At 42.9% G+C, this 27,840-nt stretch overlaps 1 protein-coding gene across 2 annotated transcripts in view; it reads left to right on the forward strand.

Annotated features, from left to right (window-relative positions):
- Positions 1-27,840, forward strand: part of UST (uronyl 2-sulfotransferase) — a 272,126-nt gene that overhangs the window by 219,547 nt on the left and 24,739 nt on the right. The window contains exon 8 of one of the 2 annotated variants that reach the window (XM_005280434.5): positions 620-1,421. The exons of the other annotated variant lie outside the window; for it this stretch is intronic. Within the exon in view, the coding sequence (XP_005280491.2) occupies positions 620-678 (59 nt within the window). The 3' untranslated portion in view covers positions 679-1,421. Of the gene's footprint in view, positions 1-619; positions 1,422-27,840 lie in introns of those variants that run through there. 2 annotated transcript variants of the gene reach the window in all.

The raw sequence follows: 27,840 nt of genomic DNA on the forward strand, positions 1-27,840 counted from the left end.
CAACAGAGAGGGTCTTGCTTTTCATAGAGATGCCTCTGAGATCTACAGAGGTGATGTCAGATTCCCCCAGATATCCTTGAGCTCCATTCCACCACCCTTCTTTGTATGGCAGTGACTCTTTGCCTTGTGAAGGGACATGGTCCAACTCTGAAGGTTCATACCTGAGGAGATCTTGGCACATAGTTTCCTCTCCTGTGTCTTGCTACGTGAGAGCAAAATTTGCCTGTCTTTCCTGTGCAGATATTGTAGGATAATGCCATTTACTAGGGAGATTTCTGAGCATCCATTTCTTTTGACAGTGTTCTTCATGCTGAATTAAATTTAGTTTCATTTTAATTTTTAACTATATTTGTTAACACTGAAGAATTAGTGAGCAGAAAGTTTCTTGTTAATACCCTGCTTCTCTTCTCTACTCTACTCCTTGCGCACAGAGATGTTTTGTTTTCATTGAATTTATTCTTAAATTGTGAGTAAGTTTGATGCTTGTGAATATCAGGGCTAATAGAACCAGACAGAGCTAAGAATCATGTAGGTAAATACCATGTAAGAGTTCCTAGGCAGATCTCCTTAGTGCATCTTAGTCCTGATCTAAAACACGCTCTGCTGTTCCATTCCTTAGGAGGCTTCATGAACAGCACTGATATTACTATCATGACAAATTACATGGTGTCCTTGTGAAAGCAACAGATGTCCAGAACTGCCTATGATAGGACTACAAAATGTATTTCTATTTGTGACTTGAGCAAGGACTTAAAATTAGATCTTCACAGTTGATAGATTAGTGGACTAACCTGCTACACCACATAGTGTTTTAAGGGTTTTTACCTGGCTATCTTGCTGCTTTTTGAAGATAAAGGATGAATGGTAGGAAAATGTCATCAGTAGAATATGCTGAGATAAGAACAACAAGTAATCACCTAGACAGGGAACTTTCTGTAACCATAAACTCCCAACTCACTGCATTTTGCAATTTGTGAGATTGGTCAGATAACTGTCAATACTTGTGTGAAGTTCTGAAGCAGAGGATAGTCAAATGAAAGCAGTCTTTGTTGGTCACAGATGAAGATATATTAGGAAGTCGGTTAAGGAAATGTTAGTCTCACTTGATACAATGTATTAAGGGCATGGGGTTGAGTCATTTATTAATTTGATTTTATTCATATTAGTATAAGCTCAAATTCCATTCAAGTTAATATTCAGAGTGGTGTATGGGGCAGGGACCCAAGCCAGGGGAAGCTGGGAAGTCACATAATTTGATGGAAAGACCACTGGGTAATTTTCTAAAATCAGAGAGAGAATCTGGAAAATCTTCCTGATATTAGAAAATTACATATTCCTAACTAGTGGTTTGGGAGTGGCCTGCTAGCTGAGTGTGCACTAGCAAGGGCTCTAGCCTACTGTCATTTGATCGGTTTCAGAGTAACAGCCGTGTTAGTCTGTATCCGCAAAAAGAAGAACAGGAGTACTTGTGGCACCTTAGAGACTAACAAATTATGCTCTAATAAATTTGTTAGTCTCTAAGGTGCCACAAGTACTCCTGTTCTTCTTTTTGTCATTTGATCCTTGATCATCCTTCCTTGTGAGTTTACGGGGGGGGCAGGGTTGACCTCGGAGAGAAGGCTTAAAAGTCAGACACTAAGGGTACATCTGCACAGGGATAAAATACCCACAGCTGGCCACTGTCAGCTGACTTGGGCTGGGACTCCAGGCTGAAAAATTGCTGTGTAGATTCGGGCTTGGGCTGGAGCCTTCCCACCTCACAGGGTCCCAGAGCTCAGACTCCAAGTTTTCAGTCCAGAGCCTGAGTCTGCTGACCTAGGCCAGCTGCAGGTTTTTTTTTAATCCCTATATAGATGTACCTTAAGGGGCCAGAAGGAGCTAGTGAATAGGGGACAGCAAACAGGGACGTTTGAGAGAGAGATCCTCTGGTGAAGGAGGAGCAAGTATTAATTCTTGGGGTGAATGAGCATGCTTGTCTGTTTGGTTTTTCTTTTGACTTGCTTGAAGTTTAGTGTGGTCTCTTTGGGGATTGTGTGGGAGTAGGGGCCAGAGGCCTGCTAGCTGAGTGTGCACTTGCAAGGCTCTAGTCTCCTGTCCTTTGATCCTTGATCACCCTTCCCATGTGTGTTAAGGAGGGTCAGGACTGACATAGGAGAGAAGGGCTTTAAAGTCAGACGCTAAGCGACCATAGGGAGCTAGCAAAGAGGGGAGTTTGTAGAAGAAGAAGAGAATAAAATCACCATGGTTCGGAAAGGCAACACAGCCAATGCCAACACTGCTTTTGGCTCCTCCACCTGCACCTGTGTCCAAGCAGAGAACCCTGACCACAGATCCCTCTACTCAGGTCCTGGTGTGGATTTATAATATAAATGAGATGAATATAAAAAACACAAGCATGTAGAGATCAAATTAGAAAGGCCAAGGCACAATCAAGCTTAAATTAGCTAGGGACATAAAGGGTAACAAGAAAATATTTTACAAATACATTAGAAGCAAGAGGAAGACCAAGGATAGGGTCGGCCCATTGCTCAATGAGAAGGGAAAGACAATAACAGAAAATGCAGAAACAGCCCAAATGTTAAATGCCTTCTTTTTGTTTCAGTTTTCACCAAAAGGTTAGCAGTGATTGGTTGACTAACATAGTGAACTTCAGTGTAAATGGGGTAGGATCTGAGACTAAGGCCATGTCTCCACTACAGGGTTGTCAACTTAAGTTACATTGACAACCATAAACCGCTGTATTTACATCACTTGTGCATGTTCACACAACATGTTACCCCAGAATTTGACATTCCTGCATGTACCCTAGAATTTGACAGTACTGCAGTCAGCAATTTTGAATTTTCAGCCACTGCCAGCTGAAAACTAAACATCACATAGCGAGGAAAATCTTAGGCCCTGAGAAGCAGCTTTGCTATCAAAATGGGAGGATGGGATAAGAAGTGAATGTATTGTGAGACTAGAAGGAATGTTTGGGTGGCCGACCTTGGTCGTATGAGCCTCTGACACCTTTGACATGTAAGTTTTATTATTGTTATGACTAGAAATGTTTTGATTTAAGAGATAATGAGTAGTTTTGCTAAAAGTAGATTTGGTGACCTGTTAAGAGTTACCATGGTGACCCACTAGGAGTCACAATAGGTTATGTGCTTTGTTTGAAATTAGCTATAAAAGATTAGGCGAAAGAATTTGCTTTGGAGCAGTCCGAGGAAGCTTTCTTTCGGCAAGGATATGATACCCCAGTGCACCCCCCTGAAGCCTATCCGCTGAATCCTCAGAACTATTTCAGACTTTTTGGGTAACAATAAATGTTTTGAAATGCTTTAACCCTACTGTGACAACGCATGTGTGCACTTGAGATCTAATAAAAAAAAGTTTTCGATGAAAGCACTCCTGCTTGGGTCAATTATTTATCAGACGGATGAGCTGTGCCCCCATTAATTTATTCCTGACACCACCTGGAGAAAAACAGTAAAGTTACCACTGCTTTGGGTCCTAAAAACCCTGGGTAACAAACGCTCCTTGAGTAAGCAGAGCGCGTCCACAGTTGATGCTCTAGCACCGACAGAGAGAGCAGTGCACTATGGGTAGCTATCCCACTGTGCAAATCACCACGTTCTGCTGCTGGGAGTTCTGGGAATGGATTGCAATGCATCGTGGGGGTGGGCTCACCGTCCCATGATGCAGTTTTCTCTGTCCCATCATTCCATGGGCTTCTAAATACATTTTGTGCTGTTTTTCAACTTCCTCTGTAAACTGTGCACCTGCCATCTCTGCCTGAAAGCATGGATCCTGCACTGCTCACCAGTCTTGTAATGAGCACTATGAACACCATGTGGCTGATCCTGCAGTATTTCATGAGCTGCGAATCTGAAAATGAATCTGTGGTGCCCACCCTGCTGTGTGCCATGGAAAGAAACAATTCAAGATTGATGTTGGAATTCACGAAGCAGCCACACAAAGTGGATTTTCACTATTGAGTTCAGGAAACAAGCACTGAGTGGTGGGATTGGAATGTGATGCAGGTGTGGGATGACGGGGAGTGGTTTCAGAATTTTGGATGCGCAAAGCCACCTTCCTGGAGCTGTGTGCAGAGCTTGCCCCTTCCCTCCAGCACAAGGACACCAAAATGAGAGCTGCCCTCACGGTGGAAAAGCAAGTGGTGATCAGTGTGTGGAAGCTGGCAACTCCAGGATGCTACCGGTCAGTTCAGAAGTCCACCATAGGGGTTGGGGTTATGCAAGTGTGCCGGACCATTTATTGCCTCCTGCTATGAAAGACTGTGACTCTGGGTAATGTGTGGGAAATAGTGGATAGCTTTGCAGAAATGGGATTCCCTAACTGTGGTGGGGCGATAGATGGCACACACATCCTCATTTTGGCTCGAGGCCATTTTGTGTCAGAGTTCAGTATATCAACAAAAAGGGCTACTTCTCTATGGTATTGCAGGTGCTGGTGGAGCACCGGGGTAGTTTCACTGACATCAACATGGAGTGGTCATGAAAGTTGCATGATTCATGCATCTTCAGGAACACTGACCTGTACAGAAAGCTGCAAGCAGGGACTTTCTTTCCAGACCAGAAGATTCCAATGTGGGATGTTGAAATGTACAATGGTGATCCTGGGAGACCCAGTGTATCCCATACTCCCATGGCTCATGAAGCCTTACACCGGAAACCTTGACAGCAGCAAGGAGCGCTTCAATAATAGGCTGAGCAGGTGCAAAATAATAATTGAATGTGCCTTTGGCAGATTAAAGGATCACTGGAACTGCCTTTATGGCAGGTTAGACCTCAATGAGGAAAATATTCCCATGATCATAGCAGCCTGCTGTGCTCTGCATAACATTTGTGACACCAAGGGGGAAAAGTTTCCCCAGGAGTGAAGCATTGAGGTAGATTGCCTGGTGGCTGATTTTGAGCAGCCAGATACCAGGGCTATTAGAGGGGCTCAATGGGGGGCTATTTGAATCAGGGAGGCTTTGAAGCAGCATTTTGACAATGAGCCCCAGTAATGTGTCTTTCTGTAATGCATTCAGCCAAACATTGTTTACCTGCTCCTTTGAACAACCCTTGTAATGATTGCTGCCTGAGAGTTAACTGTAGTATGCAAATGTGCCGATTGCCACTGTGTGTGAATTTCTGCAGCAACCACCATATGTAGGACACAAATAAAGATTTGTTGTATTTCTGAGACTAAATTTTTATTAATCAGCAATACACAGATTTCCATCTATTACAAGGGACATGACACTGAGGAGAACTCTCTCAAATGAGGCTCTCACAGCTGTGTGTAAGTCCAGCTGTCATTATGGAACATGTCCCTACGGGTGGAGTGCAAGGGGTACTGCGACGGGCCAGGAACATGCTCGTAGGTATCAAAAAGTTTCATAGGCTGGATTGAAGCTGCAACTGCACAGCCTTCTCTCCCCACAGACCCAACCACTCCGATATACTCTAGGCAGGAGCACGTTTGCTGCGGAAAGCCGACATGGTCAGCTAGGAAGATGCTATGTGAACTCTCCATGCCAAGCAAACAGGAAGAGGAATTTCAAAAATTCCCAGGGCTTTAAATGAGGGAGGGAGCATGCCTATGTACCTAGTTGAAGTTGGTGTGGGGGGTGCGTTCCGGCAGTCCTGACATCTAGAGCATCACTGCCCAACACTGAGAGTCCAGGCTGTGGGCTCAGCACTCCACATGGAGCTCCCAGCTGAAGCCTGGCTGCCACCCGGGCTCTCAGCTCCCCACTCCACAGGGAGCTCCCTTCCGTGGGGAGCGGGGATCTTAGAGGAATGGCTCCAGGTTGGAGCTCTGCAGGGAGCTGAGAGCCTGTAGCTAAGCTCACATCTGGGAGCTCGGTGCCGAGCTGAGAGCCTGGTTTCTGAGCCCCCCACCCTGCCCCTCTTAAGTCAGTGCAAGCGCTCCTGCTGAGGACATGCACCACCAACAGGAGGGAAGCGTGGACATGAAAAAACACAGTAATTACTGTGGGGGCTGTAAGTCGACCTACCAGAGGTTGATTTAGACATGGACTTAGTCCTGCAGGGGACTGAACTAGACCTGTTGAGGCCCCTTTCAGTCCTACATTTCTATGATTCTGTGAATCAGTGCATCTGCTGGGAGCCCTGACCAAGTGTTTTCCCTGTCCAGAACTGCCAACTTTTGAGACTACACTGGCTAGCTCCTGATCTCCAGGCAGCGTGGAGGTTATAAGTTCCTTATATTACTGCATCCCCCCCATCCAGGTGAACTTCCTGCCATCAAGACAATGCTTATGGGAACCTGGAGTTAAATGAGTCCTATATGTTTTTCTCTCCTATTTATTCTTCTATCTGGACTATGCAAATTTTAATCAACTTCCTCCTCCTTTCCCAACAGTATAAGCTATTTCCTGATATAACATTTGCAATCATTAAATTTACTCAAGTTGATCAAACTGTTACTTTGGTTTTTGTTGGTTGCAGTTTTTCTGACTAAACACCAAAGACTAGAAACATCTTGCCTTCAGAAATCATCCAGTACATGTGTTAAAATAGCAAAATATTATTAAGGCTAGAGCACTATTAAGCTGATGAGTCTACACCCATGCTCTAATTTGCCGTGATATAAGAGTTTCATTATTTATCCATGTAAAATGACAGAGGTGCCAACTTAATGGGATAGGATTGTGGGTATTTTTCTCAGTAACACTAGTGATATTTTCTTTTGAAATTAATTTATGTAAGCTGCGAGGAGGGTAATGCAAAGATTTTTTTTTTTAAAAAGCAAAACATTATTAAACTCTTCAAGCACTGTTATTCACAAACTATGCAATGTTTGAGATTTTAAATGCAATTAACTTGGTTTACTACTGTGTATATAGTCTATGTAGACTTCTTTTTTTGACTGCACTAAACTCGCAGTTCTGAAATGCATGCCAGCATATTTTTCAAATTTTTGGGGTCTAAAAACAATAATAAATCTGCACCACAGAAAATTTTATCAGTAGAGAACATCAGGAAAGTTAGTTTTTTATCACATGAATAAACATGTCAGTCTTAGTTAATCCATATGCTCAATATTTTAAGCCTTATACATCTTATAATACTGTACAATGAAATGCTAGTGTTTTATATAGTTACGTTTCATTAGTAACATTGTTTTCATCCTCCAGAATGCTTTAAAGCTGAATGTTTGCTTTCTGGGTTTTTTTGATTCTTTCTTTTGATTGAATTTTTTTCTTAATGGTGGCATCAGATAAAATGCAGTAGAATGGCAGCTTTTTGCCCAACTTGCCCAAAAGTGTCCTTGCCCCATTTTGATAAGGAGTCTCTTGCCAACAAGAGGACAGTGAAAGTCTATTAGGCTGACTGCTGGAAGAAATAACTCTTTATCCTGATTTCAGACTTCCACTTTTTATCCCTGAAATGATTCCTGAACCTGGGTCTCTTAGATTTGCTGCTTTATCTGAGAAAAGTGCGGCTCAGGATCTCTGGTGTTCTCTCTCTGTAAATACTTGAAATGAGAATCACTTGACACAGCTGTAAACATTATACCAGCCCTGGATACCTAACATTTTAAAAATGTTAATAGCATTGGTGAAGTCACACACAGCCTTCCCCCCCCCCCCCCCCCCCGCCACTTCAGTCTTCTCCTGCTAACACCACCTGTCCTCCACACACAAGCTCCAACCCTTAAACACCTACCTGGTCATTTGTAAGGAACTGAATCATCCTTAGTGCTCACAAACCTTCCTAAACCAGCTAGATATTTTGAAGCAGGGAAGAGGGGCACATCTCTGGATCCCACTCTCCCTGCTGTTTACACTTATTTCATCTTCACCTGCACAAGGATGTATTGGGTTGACTCAGTCTACCAGTTGAGCAGCATTGGACGTGGCCTCTCTGGAGTCCATCTTTGCAACTCTTGGTTTGACAGGAGGGGTTTACTAAAAAGACTATTATGTAGTTCATCCTTTAGGCACCAGATATCACAGCCGTCCCCAGGTTGGAGGAGCTAGGGAATGAATTGGAACACAAATTGTTAGAACATGGGGTCAACCATCGGCATAATATTTGCTAGATATCTGCTTTGTGATAAGGGTCCGTGCCTATTTGAGGGGTGCAATGCACAGAGAGAATAAAGGGTGGTTAACATAGCAGATTTTTCATGAGTGAAGAAAAGCTCATGTGCAAACACAGCGTGTATCCTAAGTGAGGTATCCTATCACAGATAGCCAAGAAGAGCTATCGTGTAACAAACATACTCTATCTTCCTCCACCCCACCTCCTGTTCCTTAGGAGGTGGAGCGGGGGGAGATGCAATATGAAAGTGCTTTGAAAGTGTGGGAAACAAATGATAGGGCTCAGTTTACTGGACTCTAATTCTATAGCACTAGAATTTTCTTCTACTTCGGCTTTTTTTTTTTTTTTTGGCCCATCTTTTAAGCAGAGATATGCTCAATCCCAAAGCCTTGGATTGGAACACCTCAGAATTTTGGGAAAATATGACTGTGTATTCATACTTACCAGCTGGTCCCTTCCTATTTAGTGAGTTTAAAACCCTTCATACAGACACTCCCATATTTCATGAAAGTAGACGCGGATTGAGTGTTATTGTACATGTAAGCATTCCTGCTGCTCCTTGTATTCTCACAGTTTTAGGAGCCAAATTGAAGGAGAACAGTGAGCAGAGTAACACTAGCTCTGCTGGTTATGGAAATGGCTTATGACCCTTACATCCATTACTTTGACTAATTGCCCGCTGCTTTTGAAAGCGGACGGTGGTTGCAGGTTCTTTTTATGCATACAGTCTTGGGTTTAAAAAGCAAATGAAAAACAGGAAAGAGATCCACAAAGCACAGAAAAGCACGGGGTTTTACTCTGCCTTTTTATTGCATGCAGCATGCCAGAAAAGGTAAAAATTAATAGCATCTAATGTAAAAGAATAGGCAATAAAAACTGCTGTTATCAGCTCAGAAACAGCACTAATCCCCTCACCTTTCTATAAAAGCTCATAAACCTTGTCATCTTTAGCATCAAAAGCCATAAAAAACATTTTCCTCAGTACTAGAAATTTATTTTTCTGTTCATTGAATGTTAGTTATAGCTGTAGGAATGCAGAGATTTTAATATGGAGCAAGAAAATGTTGTTAGATTTTTTCAAACAGTTAATTTTATTGCATGTAGTGAAATGACTCATGCTGTCAAGTGGAGCAAAATTTACTATCAGAGAAAAGTGTAAAAAGTCTGTGTATTCTTGGAAATTACAGTGCAAGGTACATGCAAATGAGATCACACCTCCTACAAGTTCTTACAGGTACACTATCAATATATAAAAGTCACATTCAAGAAGAATATGTTTTTATCTAGTTTACTAATAACCATTCATATAACAAAAATATTTTAAAGATCATTTTAATCAATTATGCTCATGTTCCTAAGCTTTTTGCACTTCAGACATCTTGGATTCTAACTTTTTCCAGGACTTACCTTTTTTCTTTTACCCAGTAGGAAATGTGAAATGCTGCCACCTCCTTTTACTATAGGGCTAAGGATGAGTGATGAAGGTGCTAATGCTGCCTTCTGCCACCACCAGCATCTCTCTAAGTGCTATACTGAAGGTTGTGTTGCCAACCTCCCCAGAGCGGGGCAGTTGGAAGGGTGATGTGCATCGTGATGATTCTACCAGTGGAGGAAGAGAGCCTCATTGCCTGTGAGGTGACCAGGTCAAAACAAATTTCCTAATGTATGGAGGAGCTCAGACATTTGTTGTCATGTACTTAGGGAATGGAGTGGGGAGAGATCCATTTCCCTTTTTTGCTCCTTTCCTTGGTAATACAGGGAAATGACAAATGACAAAAAGAAGAACAGGAGTACTTGTGGCACCTTAGAGCCCCTTCAATGTTCTTAGCTTTAAATACTTACATTTGTACTTACAACTGTTCCCCTGCCTTGTTCATGAGGGACACCACCTTTCCAGGCAGTAATGGCATGAACTTGCAGTGACTTGGTGACAGTACTGCCCGTTTCTTTTGGAGGAGTTGATGAAGCCAAGAGTGAAATCCAAGGAGAGCAAAGGTGGCAGGGGAGAGATTCTACTTTTGCTTCTTTCCCCCCTTAAAGAGGATGGAGTGGATGTGTGTGCAGATAATGCTGCCAAGAGCAAGAAGAAGTTTGAAAAGAGGCATTGTTTTTTGTTTAAAGTTATCCTTTTTTCTTTCTTCAAACAGTTTGCTCAATGATCAGTTTACATTTTAAAATCTATTTTTGACAAAAAAGAAAACTGCAAATGTAGGTTAGATGTACAGCCTGTAACATTCACCAGGCTTTTCATGGAAATTATATATGCATTGAAATGACTTCTTATAGCTAAAGATATTTGCATTACAGCTTGGAGAAAACATCTTCATGGACTATTTCTCACCAAGGATTCGTACATAAGATAAATGTGCAGGTATTTTTTACATCAAGTTGATTTTAAGTAATACACAGACAAAAAGTTGGAAAAGTTTTCGAAACGTGACCCCCTCCATCTGCTTTTTTCCGGTCTCTTGTCCCAAAACCAGCTAATCCAATTAACTTCAAACTTTCCCTAAATAAACAAACTTTCCAAAAGGCAAGAACTACACATCCCAAATTCTATATGGAAAGAATGTTTTCCAAAATTTTGGGATGAGTTGCCCAAAGTTGTGTTTATTATGGGAACATTTTAACTAGGGCAACTTAACTATAGAAACACTGCTATAATGAGTCCATAGTGTGTTTTCCATCTAGCAGGTGGAACTGAGTAATTGTGTTCAAGAACTAATATGATTTGTCCAGAAGGTGGTGTAATCTCCCTACTTTTCCAGTGTTTTCAGGGAAGTTAGACACTCTACCAACTTGCAATAGTGAATGTTGACTTGCATTCATATGCTGTTCAGTGATGAGAAAAGGAGAATATGAAAGCTGGAGGAATTCCCCTTTTCCTCCCACTCTTGAATCTGTAAGTTTTCAAAATTATCTAGAGGAATGCTAATAGCCACACTGGCCAGAGCAGCTGGCTCATTTTATAAGTCATTGCTTAAATAATGGTGCCTTCTAAAACAAACAGTTTTTAAGCTCTGAGTATAGTGTTTAATCTTTTACCCTAAAACAAATTCAAGCTCTGTGTGTGTGTGTGTGTGTGGTGTTTGTGTGTGGGAGAGAGAGAGAGAGAGATTGGGAAAGCAGGGTGCCCAGGCACATCCCCATTCATGCAGTGACATCAATGGGGTTTTGCAATCCACCCACCAAAAAGGTTTTACCTCTAGTTTGCTAAATACTAGCAAACATAACGTCAAAAACTGCTCGATTATTATTTTAGGTCCTTAGTTTTGGACATTAGATTCTGAGAGTTGAGCCTGAGTTGGAACATTGGATCTGAAACCCCTCAAGCTTTGGGGGAAGGTCAGATCCCAGCTCTTGCATCATGGACAGATCTGTAATTTAAAATCTCCATTGACTGCATCTGTCAAATTCTCTAGAAGGGAGGGAGCTCTGGTTTTTGTCTTTAGGAAATCTGAATCCCATTGTGGTAAAACTGAGCAGATCTTAGACATGATTTTTAGGGAGGATTTTAACAAACAAACCCATAAGGACCTTGGTCTTTATCTCTGTTTTGCAATATGGATTCAAAAGATCCTCCAGTCTGGGTTAGATTCATGCTTCTTCACAAACAAACCTGTGTCAACATGTTCTCTAGGGATGAAGATTAGGGCAGCTCAAAACAGCTGTAATCTTTCTTCAGGTGGGGTGGCTGGAATCAGTTTAGTTCAAAAAGTGGGTGCTGCTCGAAGAGGGAAGATAAAAACTATGAGGGTGGCAGTGGTGGGAAGGGATCTCAAGAGGTCATCTAGTCCAGCCCCCTGCATTGAGGCATGACCTAGTAAACCTAGACCATCCCTGACAGGTGTTTGTCCAACCTGTTTTTAAAAACCTGCAGTGATTCCCCAACCTCCCTTGGAAGCCTATCTAACCTAAATCTCCCTTGCTGCAGATTAAGCCCATTACTTCTCCTACCTTCAGTGGACATGAAGAACAATTGATTGCAGTCCTCTCTATTATAGCCCATAACGTACTTGAAGACTGTTACCAGGTCCCTCTTCAGTCTTTTTTTCCAAAGACTAGCCATAGCCAGTTTTTTTAAACTTTCATCATAGGCCTGGTTTTCCACACCTTTTATCATTTTTGTTGCTCTCCTCTAGACCCTCTCCAGTTTGTCCATATCTCCGAAAGTGTGGCACCCAGAATTGTGCACAATACTCTGGCTGAGACCTTCCCAGTACTGTGTAGGGCAGGACAATTGTCTCCTGTTTCTTATACAACACTCCTGTACATACACTGCAGAATATTAGCCTTTTTTTTTTTGCAACTGCATCACATTGTTGACTCATATTCAATTTGTGATTCACTATAACTCCCACATCCTTTTCAGCAGTATTACCACCTAACCAGTTAATCCCCATTTTGTAGTTGTCCATTTGATTTCTCCTTCCTAAGCATACTAGTTTGCACTTGTCTCTATTGAACTTTATCTTGTCCTCCGAAGTGCTTGCCACCCCTTTCTGCTTAGTGTCCTCAGATTTTATGAGCATACCCTCCACTCCATTATCTAAGTCATTAACAAAAATATTGAATAGTACCAGACCCAGGTCAGATCCCTGCAGGACCCTACTAGATTTCCCCACACAGTTTGCCAGCGAACCATTAATAACTTTATTCTTTGAGTATTGTCTTTCAACCATCTGTGTACCAATCTAGTAGTAATTTCATTTAGAGCACATTTCCCTAGTTTGTTTATGAGAATGTCATGTGGGACTTTGTCAAAAGCCTTACTAAAATCAAGATGTCTCCCATGCACCTTCCCCTCATTGACTAGGCCAGTAACCCTATCAAAGAAGGAAATTAGGTTGGTTTGGCATGATTTGTTCTTGACAAAGTCATGGTGGCCATTCCTTAAAACCCCATTATCCTCCAGATTTGTACAAATTGATTGCTTAATAATTCCTTCCAGTAACTTTCCAGGTATCATAGTTAGGATGATTGGTTTATAATTCCTGTGGTCCCCTTTGTTACCCTTTTAGAAGATAGATACTATGTTTGCCATTCTCCAGTCCATTGGGACCTCACCCCTCCTTCATGAGTTCTCGAAGATAATTGCTTACAGTTCTGAGGTAACTTCAGCTAGTGCCTTAAGTATTCTAGGGTGAATTTCATCAGGACCTGCCAACTTAACTTATCTACATATTCTTTAACCTTTTCTTTCCCTATTTTGACTTGTGTTCCTTTCCCTTTGTTGTGAATATTAACAACAAGGGGAATGAATGAGTAAAGTTCCCTAAGAACTTACTGCTGAGTGTACTTGAACCATTTTGCATCATGAAAATTAAGCCAACATACAGCATCTCCTCCATATTTTAACTCTGTTGTGAAATACTTTAGGTTCCAGAGCTTGCGTTTCATTCCACATGTTCGTGCTCCTTGCATTGTTTTCAATTTCCTTTTATCAGAACTATTGATAGGCTTTCTGGTTTTGGACTAAACCCACATGGATGTAATTTCATACTTTGGTCTATTAAAGATCAAATGTATTTGTGGCCTGATGTAGGCTGCATGTCAGTCAAGAATTCATGCATATTCTTTGCCAGGAGATAATTTCAGGAGTTCAGTGTTGGTATCTTTTTGGCAACTATATATTTGTCACGAGCACAATATCCTTTTAAGACATCAGAGCCTCATAACATTAATGCTGCTTTTAATCTGAGAATACTCCAAGATTCCTTGACACGTCTTGAACATGTAGGGTGACCAGATGAGATGAAGAAAATATCAGGACACGGGGGGGGGCAAAAAAAAAAGGCAGAGTGCTGCCGTCCGGAAAAAAAAAAGCCACAGATCGGTCGGGACGCGGGACAAACACCCTATGAACATGTTTTGTCTGCATTATCGCAACTTAGAAAGCTCATAAGCAAGAAGTGTAGCAAAAGCTCTCAGCGTGCAGGGAAAGCTGCATTCAGATCAGTGCAATATTAGCTAGTTGAATATGTCCCTTATGTAATCTCAGGCTAGTGATGGCAATAACCCCACAACCTTTCTTATGCTGCGTAATTAAAGTTTGTGATGACAGTTCATTCCTTCTTTGATAACAGACCACAATTGCAATGTTATATTAATCAATAACATGACACTCAGCTCAAACCTTGCTACTGTGTATGATCTATCACAAAATGTATTCTTTTTAAAAAAGATCATTTGAATAGGAATTACATCAGCATCGCTTCTTATGAAAATTGACTTCCATTTGGGCAAGATAAATTCCAATTTGTAGGGCCAAATCCTGCCCTCAGCTACACACAAATAATTTGACTGTCTCCAGTAGAACTGAACGGGTGTCATTTTCAGCTGTGTAAAAACAATAAACTTGCACCGATGTACCTGAGGGCAGAGTCTGGCCTGCAGAATCTTTATTACTAGGGGTGATCCCCAAGTCATTAAGAACCAGACTTGACTATCAGATCCTAGGATGAATTTGCAGAGCAGACAGTTGGGAAAATCATCATTTACATTAGGGGTGGGCAAACTACGGCCCACGGGCTGCATACGGCCCACCAGCCATTTTAATCTTCCTTCTTGTTTAATGGGGGCTTTGGAGTGGTGTAAATATATGAATTATTATAATATGGAGTGTTCATATATACGAATTATCTTCATCTTGTATTTCTGTAGCTCATTTTTCCTTTAACTTGCAGATCCCAGTTGTGCTCAAATCCCATGGGATGAGCATGGGATAATTAGACAAAATTATCTGTAAAAGGACAGGGTTTTACCATTCCCTAGTGTTTGAGGGAAATACTGTACTTTTCAGTATGGATATTGGAGTGAAGTTTAACATAGTTTATAGTTTCCTTTGCCCATGTAGATATAACTTGATATATCTGTCCTTTGAACACTTTAGGGTATAATTTCATTTCAGTGAATGGAGAAATTGGTGTGCAATTCCCATTTAAAAATAGATGTTGGTGAGAGTTAGGCTGCTAAGAGCCGAGTCACTTTTGAAACTGGGACCCAGGGGCGGCTCCAGGCACCAGCGCAGCAAGCACGTGCCTAGGGCGGCAAGCCACGGGGGCGGCCTGCCGGTTGCCGTGAGGGCAGCAGTCAGGCTGCCTTCAGCGGCATGCCTGCGGGAAGTCCGACGGTGCCACGGTTTCGGCGGCAATTGGGCGGCAGGGATGCCAAAGGCGGGGCATTGGCGGACCTCCCGCAAGCACGCCGCCGAATCTGCATGACCAGCGAACCGCCGACAGGCGCGCCACTGAAAGCCGCCTGGCTGCCGTGCTTGGGGCGGCAAAAAACATAGAGCCACCCCTGCTGGGACTTAGGCTCCTAAGTTACTTAGGTGCTTTTGAACATGTTACCCATTGTGTGTAACAAATGAAGCACTGCACTAAAAGTGCGGCTCTTGTTTTCCCCCCCAGATTCACCTCACGGGCTACATGCAGCCCAGGAGGATCCGTCCTCAACATAGAGTATGCTGGGAGGTACAATCCGCTAGTGCGCCTGAGTACTATCAACTCTTCAAGCCAGTAGGTACATACATAAGTTAGCAGATGTTTTAAATTGCTTCCAAGTAAAGAAATAGCTTCCAACCACGTTGTACCAGCCCACCCTGGGTGTTCTTGCCCTGTGCCATTAGTGTTTCATAGATTCACTGATTCCAAGGCCAAACGGGACCGTTGGGATCATCTAGTCTGACCTCCTGTATAATACAGACCACAGAACTTTCCCAAAATAATTCCTAATGCACATCTTTCAGAAAATACATCCAATTATGATTTCATAATTGTCAGTGATGGAAAATGTAGTATGATCCTTGGTAAATTGTTCAGTTGTTAAGTACCCTCACTGTTAAAATTTTGTGCCTCATTTCCAGTCTGAATTTGTCTAGCTTAAATTTCCAGCCACTGGGTTGTGTTATACCTTTCTCTGCTAGATTTAGGACCCCATTATTAAATATTCCCCATGTAGATACTTATAGACTATAATCCAGTCACCCCTTAACCTTCTATTTGTTAAACTGAATAGATTGAGCTCTTTGAGTCTACCACTATAAGTCATATTTTCTAATCCTTTTATCATTCTCATTGCTCTTCTTTGAACCTTCTCCAATTTATCAACATCCTTCTTGAATTGTGGACACCAGAACTGGACACAGTATTCCAGCAGCAGTTGCACCCAGTTCCAAATACAGAGGTAAAATAACCTCTCTACTCCTACTTGAGATTTCCCCCTGTTTATGCATACCAGAATTGTATTTGCTCCTTGGCCACAGGGTCACACTGGGAGCTTATGTTCATCTGATTAGCCACCACCCCCATATTTTTTTCAGAGTCACTGATTCCCAGGAAGGAGTCCCCCATTCTGTAATTATGACGTATATTTTTTTATCCTAATGTATACATTTACTTTTAGCCATAGTAAAACGCATATTGTTTGCTTGCGCCCAGTTCACCAAGCAGTCCAGATCTTTCTGAATCAGTGACCTGTCCTCTTCATTATTTACCACTCCTCCATTTTTTGTGTCATCTGCCAACTTTGTCAGTGATGACCTTTATGTTTTCTTCCAAGTCTCTAATAAAAATGTTAAATAGCATAGGGCCAAGAAGCAATCCCTGTGGGACACCTCTGGAAACACACTTGCTTCAGTGATGATTCCATGTTTACAAGAACAGTTTGAAACTTGTCAGCTAGCCAGTTTAATCCATTTAACGAGTGCCATGTAATTTTATATTCTAGTTTTTAATTAAAATGTCGTTTTGTACCGAGTCAAACAGTTTACAGAAGTCTAAATATGTTACAACAACACTATTATCTTTATCAATCAAACCTGTAATCTTATAAAAAAAAAAATTTAAGTTAGACAGGATCTGTTTTCCATAAACCCATATTGATTTGAATTAATGATATTATCCTTCTTTAATACTTTATTAATCGAGTCCTGCATTGGCCACTCCCTACTTCCCAGTGTCTTTACAAATTTAAATTAAGTGCCTGCTACGATATTCCAAAAGTTAAATAGCATATATTATCAATTATTAAAAAAAACAGATTTTTAAAGAAACTAATATCAATTGGAATAACAATGGATGCCATCTACACATATCTCCCATGTGGAGTCCTTACTAAAGCAGTCTGTGCAGTATGACACATAGAATACCATAGCAACAATTAAACTATTTTATTCGTATGTGTTTAGTACATGGGACCAGTGCTGATGTGGGTTTTTACAGTATTACTATTTTTCAGTATTCTTAGTTCCCCATGGCCTCCCAAGATTTTAGCAGCATCAGAGAAATCTTAAGATAGTCTCCTAGCCACTTTCAGAAGTGGGAAACATTTGGAAGAGTAAAGGATGAAACCTCAATTTCTTACATTTTGGGAGGCTTATGGGAGGGAATCAGTAAAAGGTGAGCCTGAATTTCATGATAGATCCACCACCTATGAGGGCTTTGGTCTGAACCCATAGTCCTTGCTATAATCAATGATAATGATTATAATTTAAACTTCCCGTTCATGGTTTATGTTGCTGCCAAATCCACTTATTTGATGGAATAACAAGCAGCCTTATACACAGTTTGGGATATATTGTTCCTTATATTAATAGGACTGTCTCTTACTTGGCCTAGAGCCCGCACTGCGTTGCATATAGGCTATACTACTAAAGAGCCCCAGTGACTTCAAAGGGGTTCTGTGCAGGCAAGAGTCCATAAACACAGAGACCAGTGCAGGATCAAGGCCTGTGTCTTTGCACACCAGCTTGCTCAATGGGTCCTCTGGGCCCTACGGGAATACAAATAAGGATTATTACAGTTCAACAGTATTCACAAAAATAGGAGAAGGGGTGTTTAATAGGGTTACCATTAAAGAGGACACTCCACAGGGCCCCGCCCCAGCCCCGCCCACGCCCCAACTCCACCCCTTCCCCAAAGTCTCCGCCCCCTCCCCTGCTTCCCGCGAACATTTGATTCGTGGGAAGCCTGAAGCAGGTAAGGGGAGGAGGCGCGGCCCAGTCTGGCCCCCCCTGGCATCTCCAGCCTGGGTCGGCTCGGGCCCTGGGGTGCCGGCCCCAGCTCAGCACCGCCGGCCTGGCCCTGGCCCCGCACCGCCGCCCCGGCCCCCGGCTCAGCACCGCCGGCCCCGCATGTCCCGATTTTCCCAGACATGTCCGGCTTTTTGGGATTTCCCCCTGGACGGGGATTTGAAGCCCAAAAAGCCGGACATGTCCGGGAAAATCCAGATGTATGGTAACCCTATGTTTAAGAAAATAGGGTTCCTGTGGCAGAGAATTCACTGCAGGCCAGAGCAGGGTGTGGCCTTCAGTTTTACAAACTGTAAGAATGAGCTCAGGGGAGGTCTAAAGTAGATTCTCTGCTAGAATGCTGAACAAGCCAACAGTTTAAGGGGGGAATAAAGTTCGTGTTCCAGGTACTGATCCAGCTGCCAAGCACAGTGTACACACCACCTGAAGAGCCCATTTCCTTTCACTCTATGTGCTTTGAGAGTCTCAGTATATTTCTGTTGTTGCTGCTCTAATTTGCAGATACTTTTCTAAAGTTATGTTCCAGCTAAACCAAGGAGCTGGAATGGCAGTGAGGCCAAACAATGTTAATTTTGCCATAAAAGTCTGAGCCTGCTTTGTCAGCTAGTCTTACAGAGGAAAAAGAAACCATTGAGATGGTTTCTGATATTCTAGCAGGAGTAACAGCAGCAGCTGTTTTGGTAGCAGTAGCAGCAGCTCATATAATAAATGTTTCATGATGAATGCAAATAAAAGCCAACTCTGAAATTCCAGCTCCACTATGTACACACAAAATATAAAACCAATTCAGAATAACACAGCCACTCAGTTTAAAGGTTTCCCCTCCTCCCCTAAATAAATTCCACATGAGCATCAGTGTTTGGTCTGATGGGCTCACCCAGAAAACATTTTTAACATACAGCCTGGGGAAAAAAAGAGTAAGCATGAAGACAGACCAGAAGAAAATATTAAAATAGAATCCAGCTTCCTTACTCAAACTATAGCACCAGGCTCAGGAGGAAGAACAGCTCTCGTCTATACTTGGGCATCTTGACTTTTCACAGGGAGAGGGCAGAGAAAGGAGTCCAGCAGCAGAGCAGGAGAAAGGCAGGAGGCTGGGCATCCAGAGATCAGCGGGGCAAAATGAGTTGAGTACAGGCAAAGCCAGGCTGCAGTTGCCTTGGATAGTATCCATTATCTGGTCTCCAAAACCCCCCAATCTGTTTTCTGCTTGACCCATTACGATTCTGTGCATGCATGCACTCACTCACTCATGCTCTGTGTCTCTCCACAATCCATTCATTTCTCCCCATGCTCCCCCAATTAATCTACTCTGACTCCCTCCTAATCAACTCTGTGTATCAATAAAAAGTATACTGTGATCAGAAAACTTTTCCCCAGTCAACTGTTGGGTCAGCAATATACATGGCTTTGCATGTATCATAATTGCAAACCTTTGTACAGTGATTCTCTTTATTACGTTTTGCACAGTGAAGACCTTCAGTGGGGTAATTTTTTACAGTCATATGTCTTGCACCACAGGATTGGTACAAGTGGTCTTTCATCATACAAAGTTGCTGCTCTTGTTACTACGTAGGGTATTGGCCTGCCTCTCTAGCTGCATGTACAATAGCAAATGTTGGAGCCATAATTCACCACCAGTGTAGCATCTCTGGTGTTAGAAAGGTTTAAGCAGTAGTGCAGACAAGGCTCAGGTGCTTTTCCCTATCTCTGCTACTATTGACAGAGCTGCACTAGTAGTGAACTACAGATTTGATTTTTGCTAGATTAGATAAAATATCCCTTTGTTTTAGCAGTGAGTGCTGGCAAATCCCATTTCTGTTGAATGCACTTACATTTCATCACCTTGTATTAAAGTGGTTATCTTTTTTAACAGGGCTTTTGTTGATTCATTAGCTCTAGCTATATCTATAGCTTTCTCTAGTAAAGAATGGCTCTTGCACTGGTTTGGGGTTTTTTTGGTTGGTTTGTTTTGCGTTAACTCATGGAGAATTAAAGAAATGTGATAGTTTCTCACATTTTGTCATTCTAACCTCAGTCTTTGACTGCTTACATTTAATTACAAGCTTTGCTTTATGTGACACCTTGCTTTTTGTGTGTGTTCAATTTATATCTAGCAAAAACAGATTTTACTTTTGGCAACCAGAAGAGATGGGTAGAGTATTGGAGACACATGCACCCACTGCAGCTTTAGCAAGGAAGGAGGGAAACCGAGAATGCAGCTTCTCCTTTTCAGCAGGAAGTGGCCCTGGGGCTGGGCTTCACATTTATAAGATCCTTAATGCAAAAGATGGAACTGTCAAACAAGTTCTAGAAGCAGCACCGTAGTAGAACTCCGAGCATCCTCCTCTTCTTTCCAGAGATTGGGGACGGGGGAGTTGGCTTTTCAGTTGGGCGATGGTAAAGCTTCCAAGCCCAACTTTGAGAGGCTGAGATGAGTCATTAATGGGGTAAGGTAAAAAAGAGAACTCTGGTAACGAGAGACAGAGAGTTTGGCGCGGTGGGGAGAAATGGAAGATGAAAAGGAGAGTGAGAGAGACTATAAGGAAGAAGGTAGACGGCATAATGTAAGCAAAGAGAGATGTGGAGGGAAAAGCAAAGGAAATGAAGTAATGCTGAAGATAACACTGGAAAAGATACATTCATCTATATTAGAAAATAAAGGAAAAAATGGAATGAAGCCAGAAGGTAAAATGAAAACAATTGAGGTCCGTAGTAAGTAATGTATTAATAGAAAGTTGATTGAACATATGTTACAGTTAAATGCAGTACACAATAACTATCACACACTTGCCTTTAAATTGGAGTGTGGGAGTGACATTGGAAAACACGCACGTGCGTGTGCATATGTATATGTGTGCTTCTACACAAAAAGCCATGTATGGATATAAAATTGAATTTGTTTTCAACGTGGTTTGCAAGGTTTTAAGTTTGAGTCACTAACCCCATGATGTTAATTATAGCTGCATAACTTAAAGCCCTGAAAAACAGTTTAAAAATTTACCCTACAGTCTCAAAATAACATTAGGTTTCAGAGAATTCATAGCAGATGTTATCATACAACAAATGTTGGCAGCAAACTTGATTATAATAAAAATGTACTATCATCTTCTTTACTTTTCTTTCCTATTTCCTTTCCTGTAATCCTTTTTATATTGATTTATTTTGCTGTTTTTACTTTGTCTACGTTTTCAGTTTCACTGTACTTCTAAAATGTCTTCATCCTCTCAAATGTTTTTTCTAATGGTACAGTTTTCCTTTATTTCCCAACCATCATTTTCATTTTGTATTTTTCACTAGATTTTAATTTCTTGCATTTTCATTATACTCATTTTAATCCTTCAACCTGACTTTTTTTCCCCCTTAAACTTTTCTCTTCCCTATTGATTCAGTTAAATCTCTTGCCTGTCACTCTCCTCATTTCTTTCTTTAAATTTCCTTTTGCACTCTGCCTTCCCCTGTTTTCTCCTTCTCCATCTTCTCCCTTCCTTTTTTTCTGCCTCTGTCAAAAACTTGACTACCCTCCCCTCAGTCAGAGTTTAGTCAGTCTCTGAAATAATAGGGTAATAACTGACAATGTCAAAGACCTTGGATGAGTCTTATAAATAAGGTTACTGCCAATTCTTTGCAGTGTAATATAAATCTTTGGTCACTTTCAGTATGACACTACTTATAGTACTCACTCACATGAATAAGTTTTATTTTTTAATAGAATCACAGGTTTATTTTTTCTGTAGTTAAAAAAAAGAATTCTAGAAAACAAATTTTAGCTTGACATATTCCCAGAGATTTAACAAAGCCAAGAAATGCAAAATCTTTTTTTTTTTAAATTAGTTGTATAATAGAGTATAATCGTCTTAAGTGCCCAAAACTACAATTGATCTGTGCTCCGAAATTCCACTGATTGCGCCAGGAGCTCTGCATACAGACTGATGGCGATTCCTGCTCTTCTTTTGATAAAAATATCTCTGGTAGAAATGTCCCAGTTGATTCATTCTACTGTAAATACAGTGCAAAGTATTCTAACTTTTAAAAAATACACTGAAATAAGGTAAAATCGAATGGTTTAGTAGCCAGAATCTAGAGCAGGAAAACAAACTTAACAAATATTCCCAACAAAAAATGCCTGGCACTAAATACCTGGAATTGATACCTGGAATATCTGTGAAAAGATGTGTAGACAATGCTCGGCATGCCATTTAAGTGGCTTGTTCAATAAAAGTTGACTCAGGATACATGATATGTGGAAAGATCAGTGGTTCGCTCTCTGTTATGGTCATTTACCATAGGGTATTAATGGAAGTTTGAGAATCAGGTGTCATTAGGACTATTTTTTGCCATCGAAACTAATCTGAGTTGGTAGCTCTTACCGCATGTTTCTGTAATCTTGGGGTTGGGTTATTGTTCTCAACACCGGGAGGAAAATAGGCAACAGGCTAATCCCACAGCAATTTTCCAGCCTGAGCTGGTGGAAATTGAGCAGCAGCCTTCGGTGAGAGCCGCCAGACCATGGCAAGCCACTTGGATGGAGGAGTTGGCGAGGACGGCCTCCTTCGATGAATTGACTTCCTTGTAAACAGACTCACTAAAGACCTGTCTGCAGAAATTGTATCTGGGAAAAAGGGAACTCATGAGAACGCATCGACTGCTCACAGAACTCCTGTGTTGGTCCATAAGAACAACATGAGAGAAGCCAGGAGAAGGAACATGAGTCGTCACTATGATCCAGCAGCGGCATCCAGGATCCAGAAGCTCTACCGGTCAAACCGCCCTAGGGCTATGAGAGAGATCCTCGAGGGACCCTCATCTTACTGCGCCATCCCGTCCGAGAGACTATTCTCGTACTTCAAGGGGGTGTTTGACCATGTAGCTCAGAATGGCGCGAAGCGTGCAGAGTGCCTTCATCCTCTACCCCGGGTTGACTATGCAGAGGACCTGGAACAAGACTTGCTACTTCCTGTGATATAAACTAGATTTACAAAGAGCAAAAAAACAGCCCCAGGAAAAGATGGTATTCACTACAGCCTCCTGGAAAAACGAGAACTCGGTTGCCTGGGATTAACTGCCATTTTCAACAAAAGCAAACAATTCTGCCGTACTCCCAGCTCCTGGAAGAAGTCTATGATAGTGCTTGTCTACAAGAAAAGAGAATGAGATGACCCCAGCAACTGGAGACCCATCTCTCTCTGTTCCACCATGTACAAACTGTATGCCAGCTGCCTCGCGGCTAGGATAACAGACTGGTCTGTGAACAGAGGAGCCATCAGCTCCATCCAGAAAGGCTTCATGTCATGCAAAGGCTGTTATGAATACAACTTTGTCCTTCAGACCACCATCCACATGGCCAGGAGGGCACAGAAGCAATGTGCCATAGCGTGGCTTGATCTGGCTATTGCTTTTGGATTGATGGACAACCAGCACATTTTTGACACGCTACGAGAGTTCGGGATGCCTGAAAACTTTCTCCAACCGATTCGGGAACTTTACAAAGGCTGCACCACCACTATCCACTCCATGGAAGGAGAGATGCCTGAAATTCCTATCCGTAGCGGTGTGAAGCAAGGTTGTCCCCTCAGCCCCATCATTTTCAACTTAGCCATGGAGCCGCTCATTCGAGTTATCTCCAGCGGTCTAGGCGGTTTCAACCTGCATGGCAACAGCATGAATATCCTGGCCTATGCAGACAATCTGGTCCTGATCACAAACAACCCTGAGAGTCTCCAACAAATGCTCAGCATCACCAGCCAGACTGCCAACTGGATAGGACTCTGCTTCAATGCTAGGAAGTGTGCATCCCTGCATATCAATGGCAGTAAAAGGAACTCTGTCCAGGCAACGCTATTTCAGATCCAGGGTGAACCCATGATCTTCCTCGAGGACGGGCAAGCACACCAACATCTCGGCACGCCCACGGGTTTCAGCGTCCAGCAGACACCTGAGCATACCATCGTGGAGATCCTACAAGATGTGGCCTGGATCGACTCCTCCCTTCTGGCACCATGGCAGAAGAGCAACACCCTGAACACTTTCCTGATCCCCCCCATATCTCATTCATCCTGAGGGGATCTGCTGTGATGAAGGTACCTCTTAACAAGGCAGACAACACCATCAGGCAGCTAGTGAAGAAGTGGATGTTTCTTCCCCAGAGAGCGAGCAATGAACTGGTGTACATCTTGCACGGGCAGGGTGGCGCCAACGTCCCTCAAATGGGTGATCTATACAACGTTGCAGTGATCACTCACGCCTTCTGACGTGCCCAGACACCATAGTGTAGAACATTGCAGAAAATGCTATGCAGGATGTCATCAAGAAGTGAATCGCCATAACCCCCTCCAACCAAGATGTTGCCACCTACCTGAGTGGCACACTGGAAGGCGAATTTGGAAGAGGTGGGGGAGACTTTGCTTCACACTGGACACCGCAATGCTACATGAAGACTGGAGAAGCGTATCGGCTGCCGCTGGACATGGTGCGAGGAATGCCAGGAGCTGGGAGTCCTGGTGCCACAGGTGAAGAATGCAGAGCACACAATCATCACTCTGAGAGCTAGAATCATGCTGGAGAGGACCCTAAAGGATGCAACCAGCTGCCAATATGTGGAAAACCTGAAACGGAAGCTGGACCAAGGCAAGGCCAGCAACCACTTCCTCCCCGGGAGCAGCTTCACCCGATTTGCCTACTGGAGGTTCATCCACAGGGCCCGGCTCAACTGTGTTCTGCTGAACGGAGCCGTCCGCCATGGAAATCGGGACAAGCGATGCAGGAAGTGCATCTATGCCAACTAGACGCTATCCCATGTCCTGTTTAGCTGCAAGCCCCATTCAAGACTTGGCAGCTGCGATACAACACCATCCAAGATTGCCTAGTCAGAGCCATCCCGCCACCCATAGAGAAGGTGGCCGTGAACTCCACCATCCCCAGAACTGACAGCCAACTGTGACCGGACATTGTCATCACCAACGAGGACCAGAAGTTGATCATAATGGTGGACGTCACAGTGCCCTTCAAGAATAGGACTCCGTCCTTCCGCGACGCCTGAGCTCAAAAGGTGGAGAAATACACCCCTCTGGTCGAAACCTTGAGAGCTAAGGGTTACCAGGTTCAGACAGACGCACTGATCATCAGAGCCCTGGGAGCATGGGACCCCAGTAACGAGCGAGTATTGCGGGAATGCAAAATCCGTCAATGCTACACTCTGCTGATGCGGTAACTCATTGTGTCAGACACCATCAGATGATCGAGGGACATCTATCTAGAACACATACCGGACATTGGCAGTACCAGGAGGGATGAGTTGGCGTGCCGATGAGAAGCATGGTTAGGAAAGTAACTAAAATACTTTTCTGATGGATTGTATTTTCTAATGGACAGCCTACCCTAAATTCTCATTTACTGAGGGACAATCTTGACTCACTGATATACTGTATAACTTTTTATGAGTGATGCACCCAAATACTTGGATGCTAACACCTAAACTGTATTGTTAAATTTAGCCACCTAAATTTGGATTATTGCTGATTATGCACTGTATGTATCTGATGACTTTTAAAACAAACTTTCTATTTTTGGATAATCCAAGCACTATACCCAGATGTACAGACACCCTCGTCTTAACTTGTGTATTATATAATTTTTTTAACATTCGCTTTAATACAAATTTTAATTGATATAAGGCAAAGTTCTGTCTTCCCTGTCCTTTTAAGGGTCTGTTTCTGCTCCTGCTGTAGTAAATGGCAAAACTACCATTGCCTTAATTGGTGTAGTATTAGGGCACCAGTTGGCCCTGATCCTTCAAATTGTTCAGTGGTGACAGACTCCTGCACCTGCATGAAGCTCCACTGATTTCAGTTGGGCTTTGTGTAGGCAGAGGGGATCCGTCCATGTGGAAAAACTTACAAGAGCGGGGGGATAAAGGCTTGATTCTGCAAGATACTGAGCACCCTGGCCCCAATCCAGCAAAGCGTTTAAGCATATGTTGAACTTTAGCATGGGAGTGACCCTTTTGACTTCAGTGCACTTGTATTAGAACAGTGTGCTTTGCTGGACCAAGTCCAGAGTGCTCAGTACCTTGCAGGCTCGAATCCTGAGTGATGTTTTCATGGTTTTAGCTAACTTTCCAACCTTAACTGCTTGAGCAAGAGAGCACACTTCTTTTACAGGACATGAAGAACACTCAGTCACTGCTTGTGTGTGCACATTCATCTCTTGAAAGTTAGCAGAAATTGAACAAAGGAATGTGGGCACAGCCAAAGCAAACTCTATTAAAATTTTGAAAGACTATTCCGAGGAAAGTGTTTGCAGGAAATGGTTTTCTCTCCTGAATGCTTCCCCAGCTTATTCAGTGAGATTATTTAAATTGGGACTCAACTCCTTTTTCAGTTTTGCTTTTCAGTTTCCCTTTTAAGATTGGAGTCAGCTGTCACAATAACTACCCACAAGCTCCACAGTACCCACAGGTTGTTACTTCAAAGCCCAGGGTCTTGCAAACACTTATTGACCTGGGTAACTTAATGTGTAAGAGTAGTGTTTGTATGATTAGGGCATTAAAGTATCAAGTTGTGGGTACTGCGGAATTTGTGTGTAATTTTTATGGCAATTTAATCTACTCAAGGACAATTTAAAAGGTGAACTGAAAGGCAAAAAAAAAAGCTTAATTGGAGTACTCACATGTCTAAAATTGCTCATAAAAAGTGTTTGCAGGAACAAAGCCTAAGTGCAAATATCAAAATAGACTTGATTTCACACTTCAATATTCTCTTTGCTTTTCCAGAAGTTGGGCCAGCCCATCCATATTAAAATAGCTTTTTATATCAATCAGTGTTTGCCTCTAGTCATTCTTTGAGATATCTTGCTTTTTGGTTTTGGTGGGTTTTTTTAAATTAGATCTTGAGTACAGTCCTTTCTTTGGCTAGAACATTTCCATCAGCATAAATTATAACTGAATTCCTTATAAAACTAAATCACATTCAGGAGTTCTCTGAACTATTTCCTCTGTTCTCCTTGAAATTTCAACTAGTGCGATATCTTTCAGAAATGTTTTTGTACTCCTTAAAACTAGGGTTGCGAGACGTCCAGTTTTCGACCGGAACGCCTGGTTGAAAAGGGACCCTGGCGGCTCCAATCAGCACCATTGACTGGGCCGTTAAAAGTCTGGTCAGTGGTGCAGTGGGGCTAAGGCAGGCTTCCTGCCTGCCCTGGCTCTGCACAGCTCCCCGGAAGTGGCCAGCATGTCCCTGCAGCCCCTAGGGGCAGGGGCAATCAGGGAAGCTCTGCATGCTGCCCCTGCACCCAGCACCAGGAACCACAGCCAATGGGATCTGCGGGGGTGGCGCCTGCAGGCAGCGCACACCGCACAGAGCCTCCTGGCTGTGCCTCCACCTAGGTGCCGGACATGCCAGCCACTTCCAGGAGCAGCGCGGAGCCAGGGTAGGCAGGGAGCCTGCCTGAGCCCCTCTGTGCCGCCAACCAAGATCCACCTGAGGTAAGCGCTGCCCGGCCAGAGCCTGCACCCTAAACCCCCTGCCCCAGGTTGGAACCCCCTCCCGTACCACAACCCTCCGCCCCAACCTAGAGCCTCCTCTCACACCCTAAACCCCTCATTTCTTGCCCTACCCCAGAACCCGCACCCCCAGCTGGAGCGCTTGCTCCCTCCTGCATCTCCAGCCCAGTGAAAGTGAGTGAGGGTGGGGGAGATCAAGCAATGGAGGGGGGATGGAGTGAGTGGGGGGCGGGGCTTTAGACACG

The sequence above is a fragment of the Chrysemys picta genome, chromosome 3, assembly GCF_011386835.1.
Source record: "Chrysemys picta bellii isolate R12L10 chromosome 3, ASM1138683v2, whole genome shotgun sequence".
Taxonomy (NCBI): Eukaryota; Metazoa; Chordata; order Testudines; family Emydidae; genus Chrysemys; species Chrysemys picta.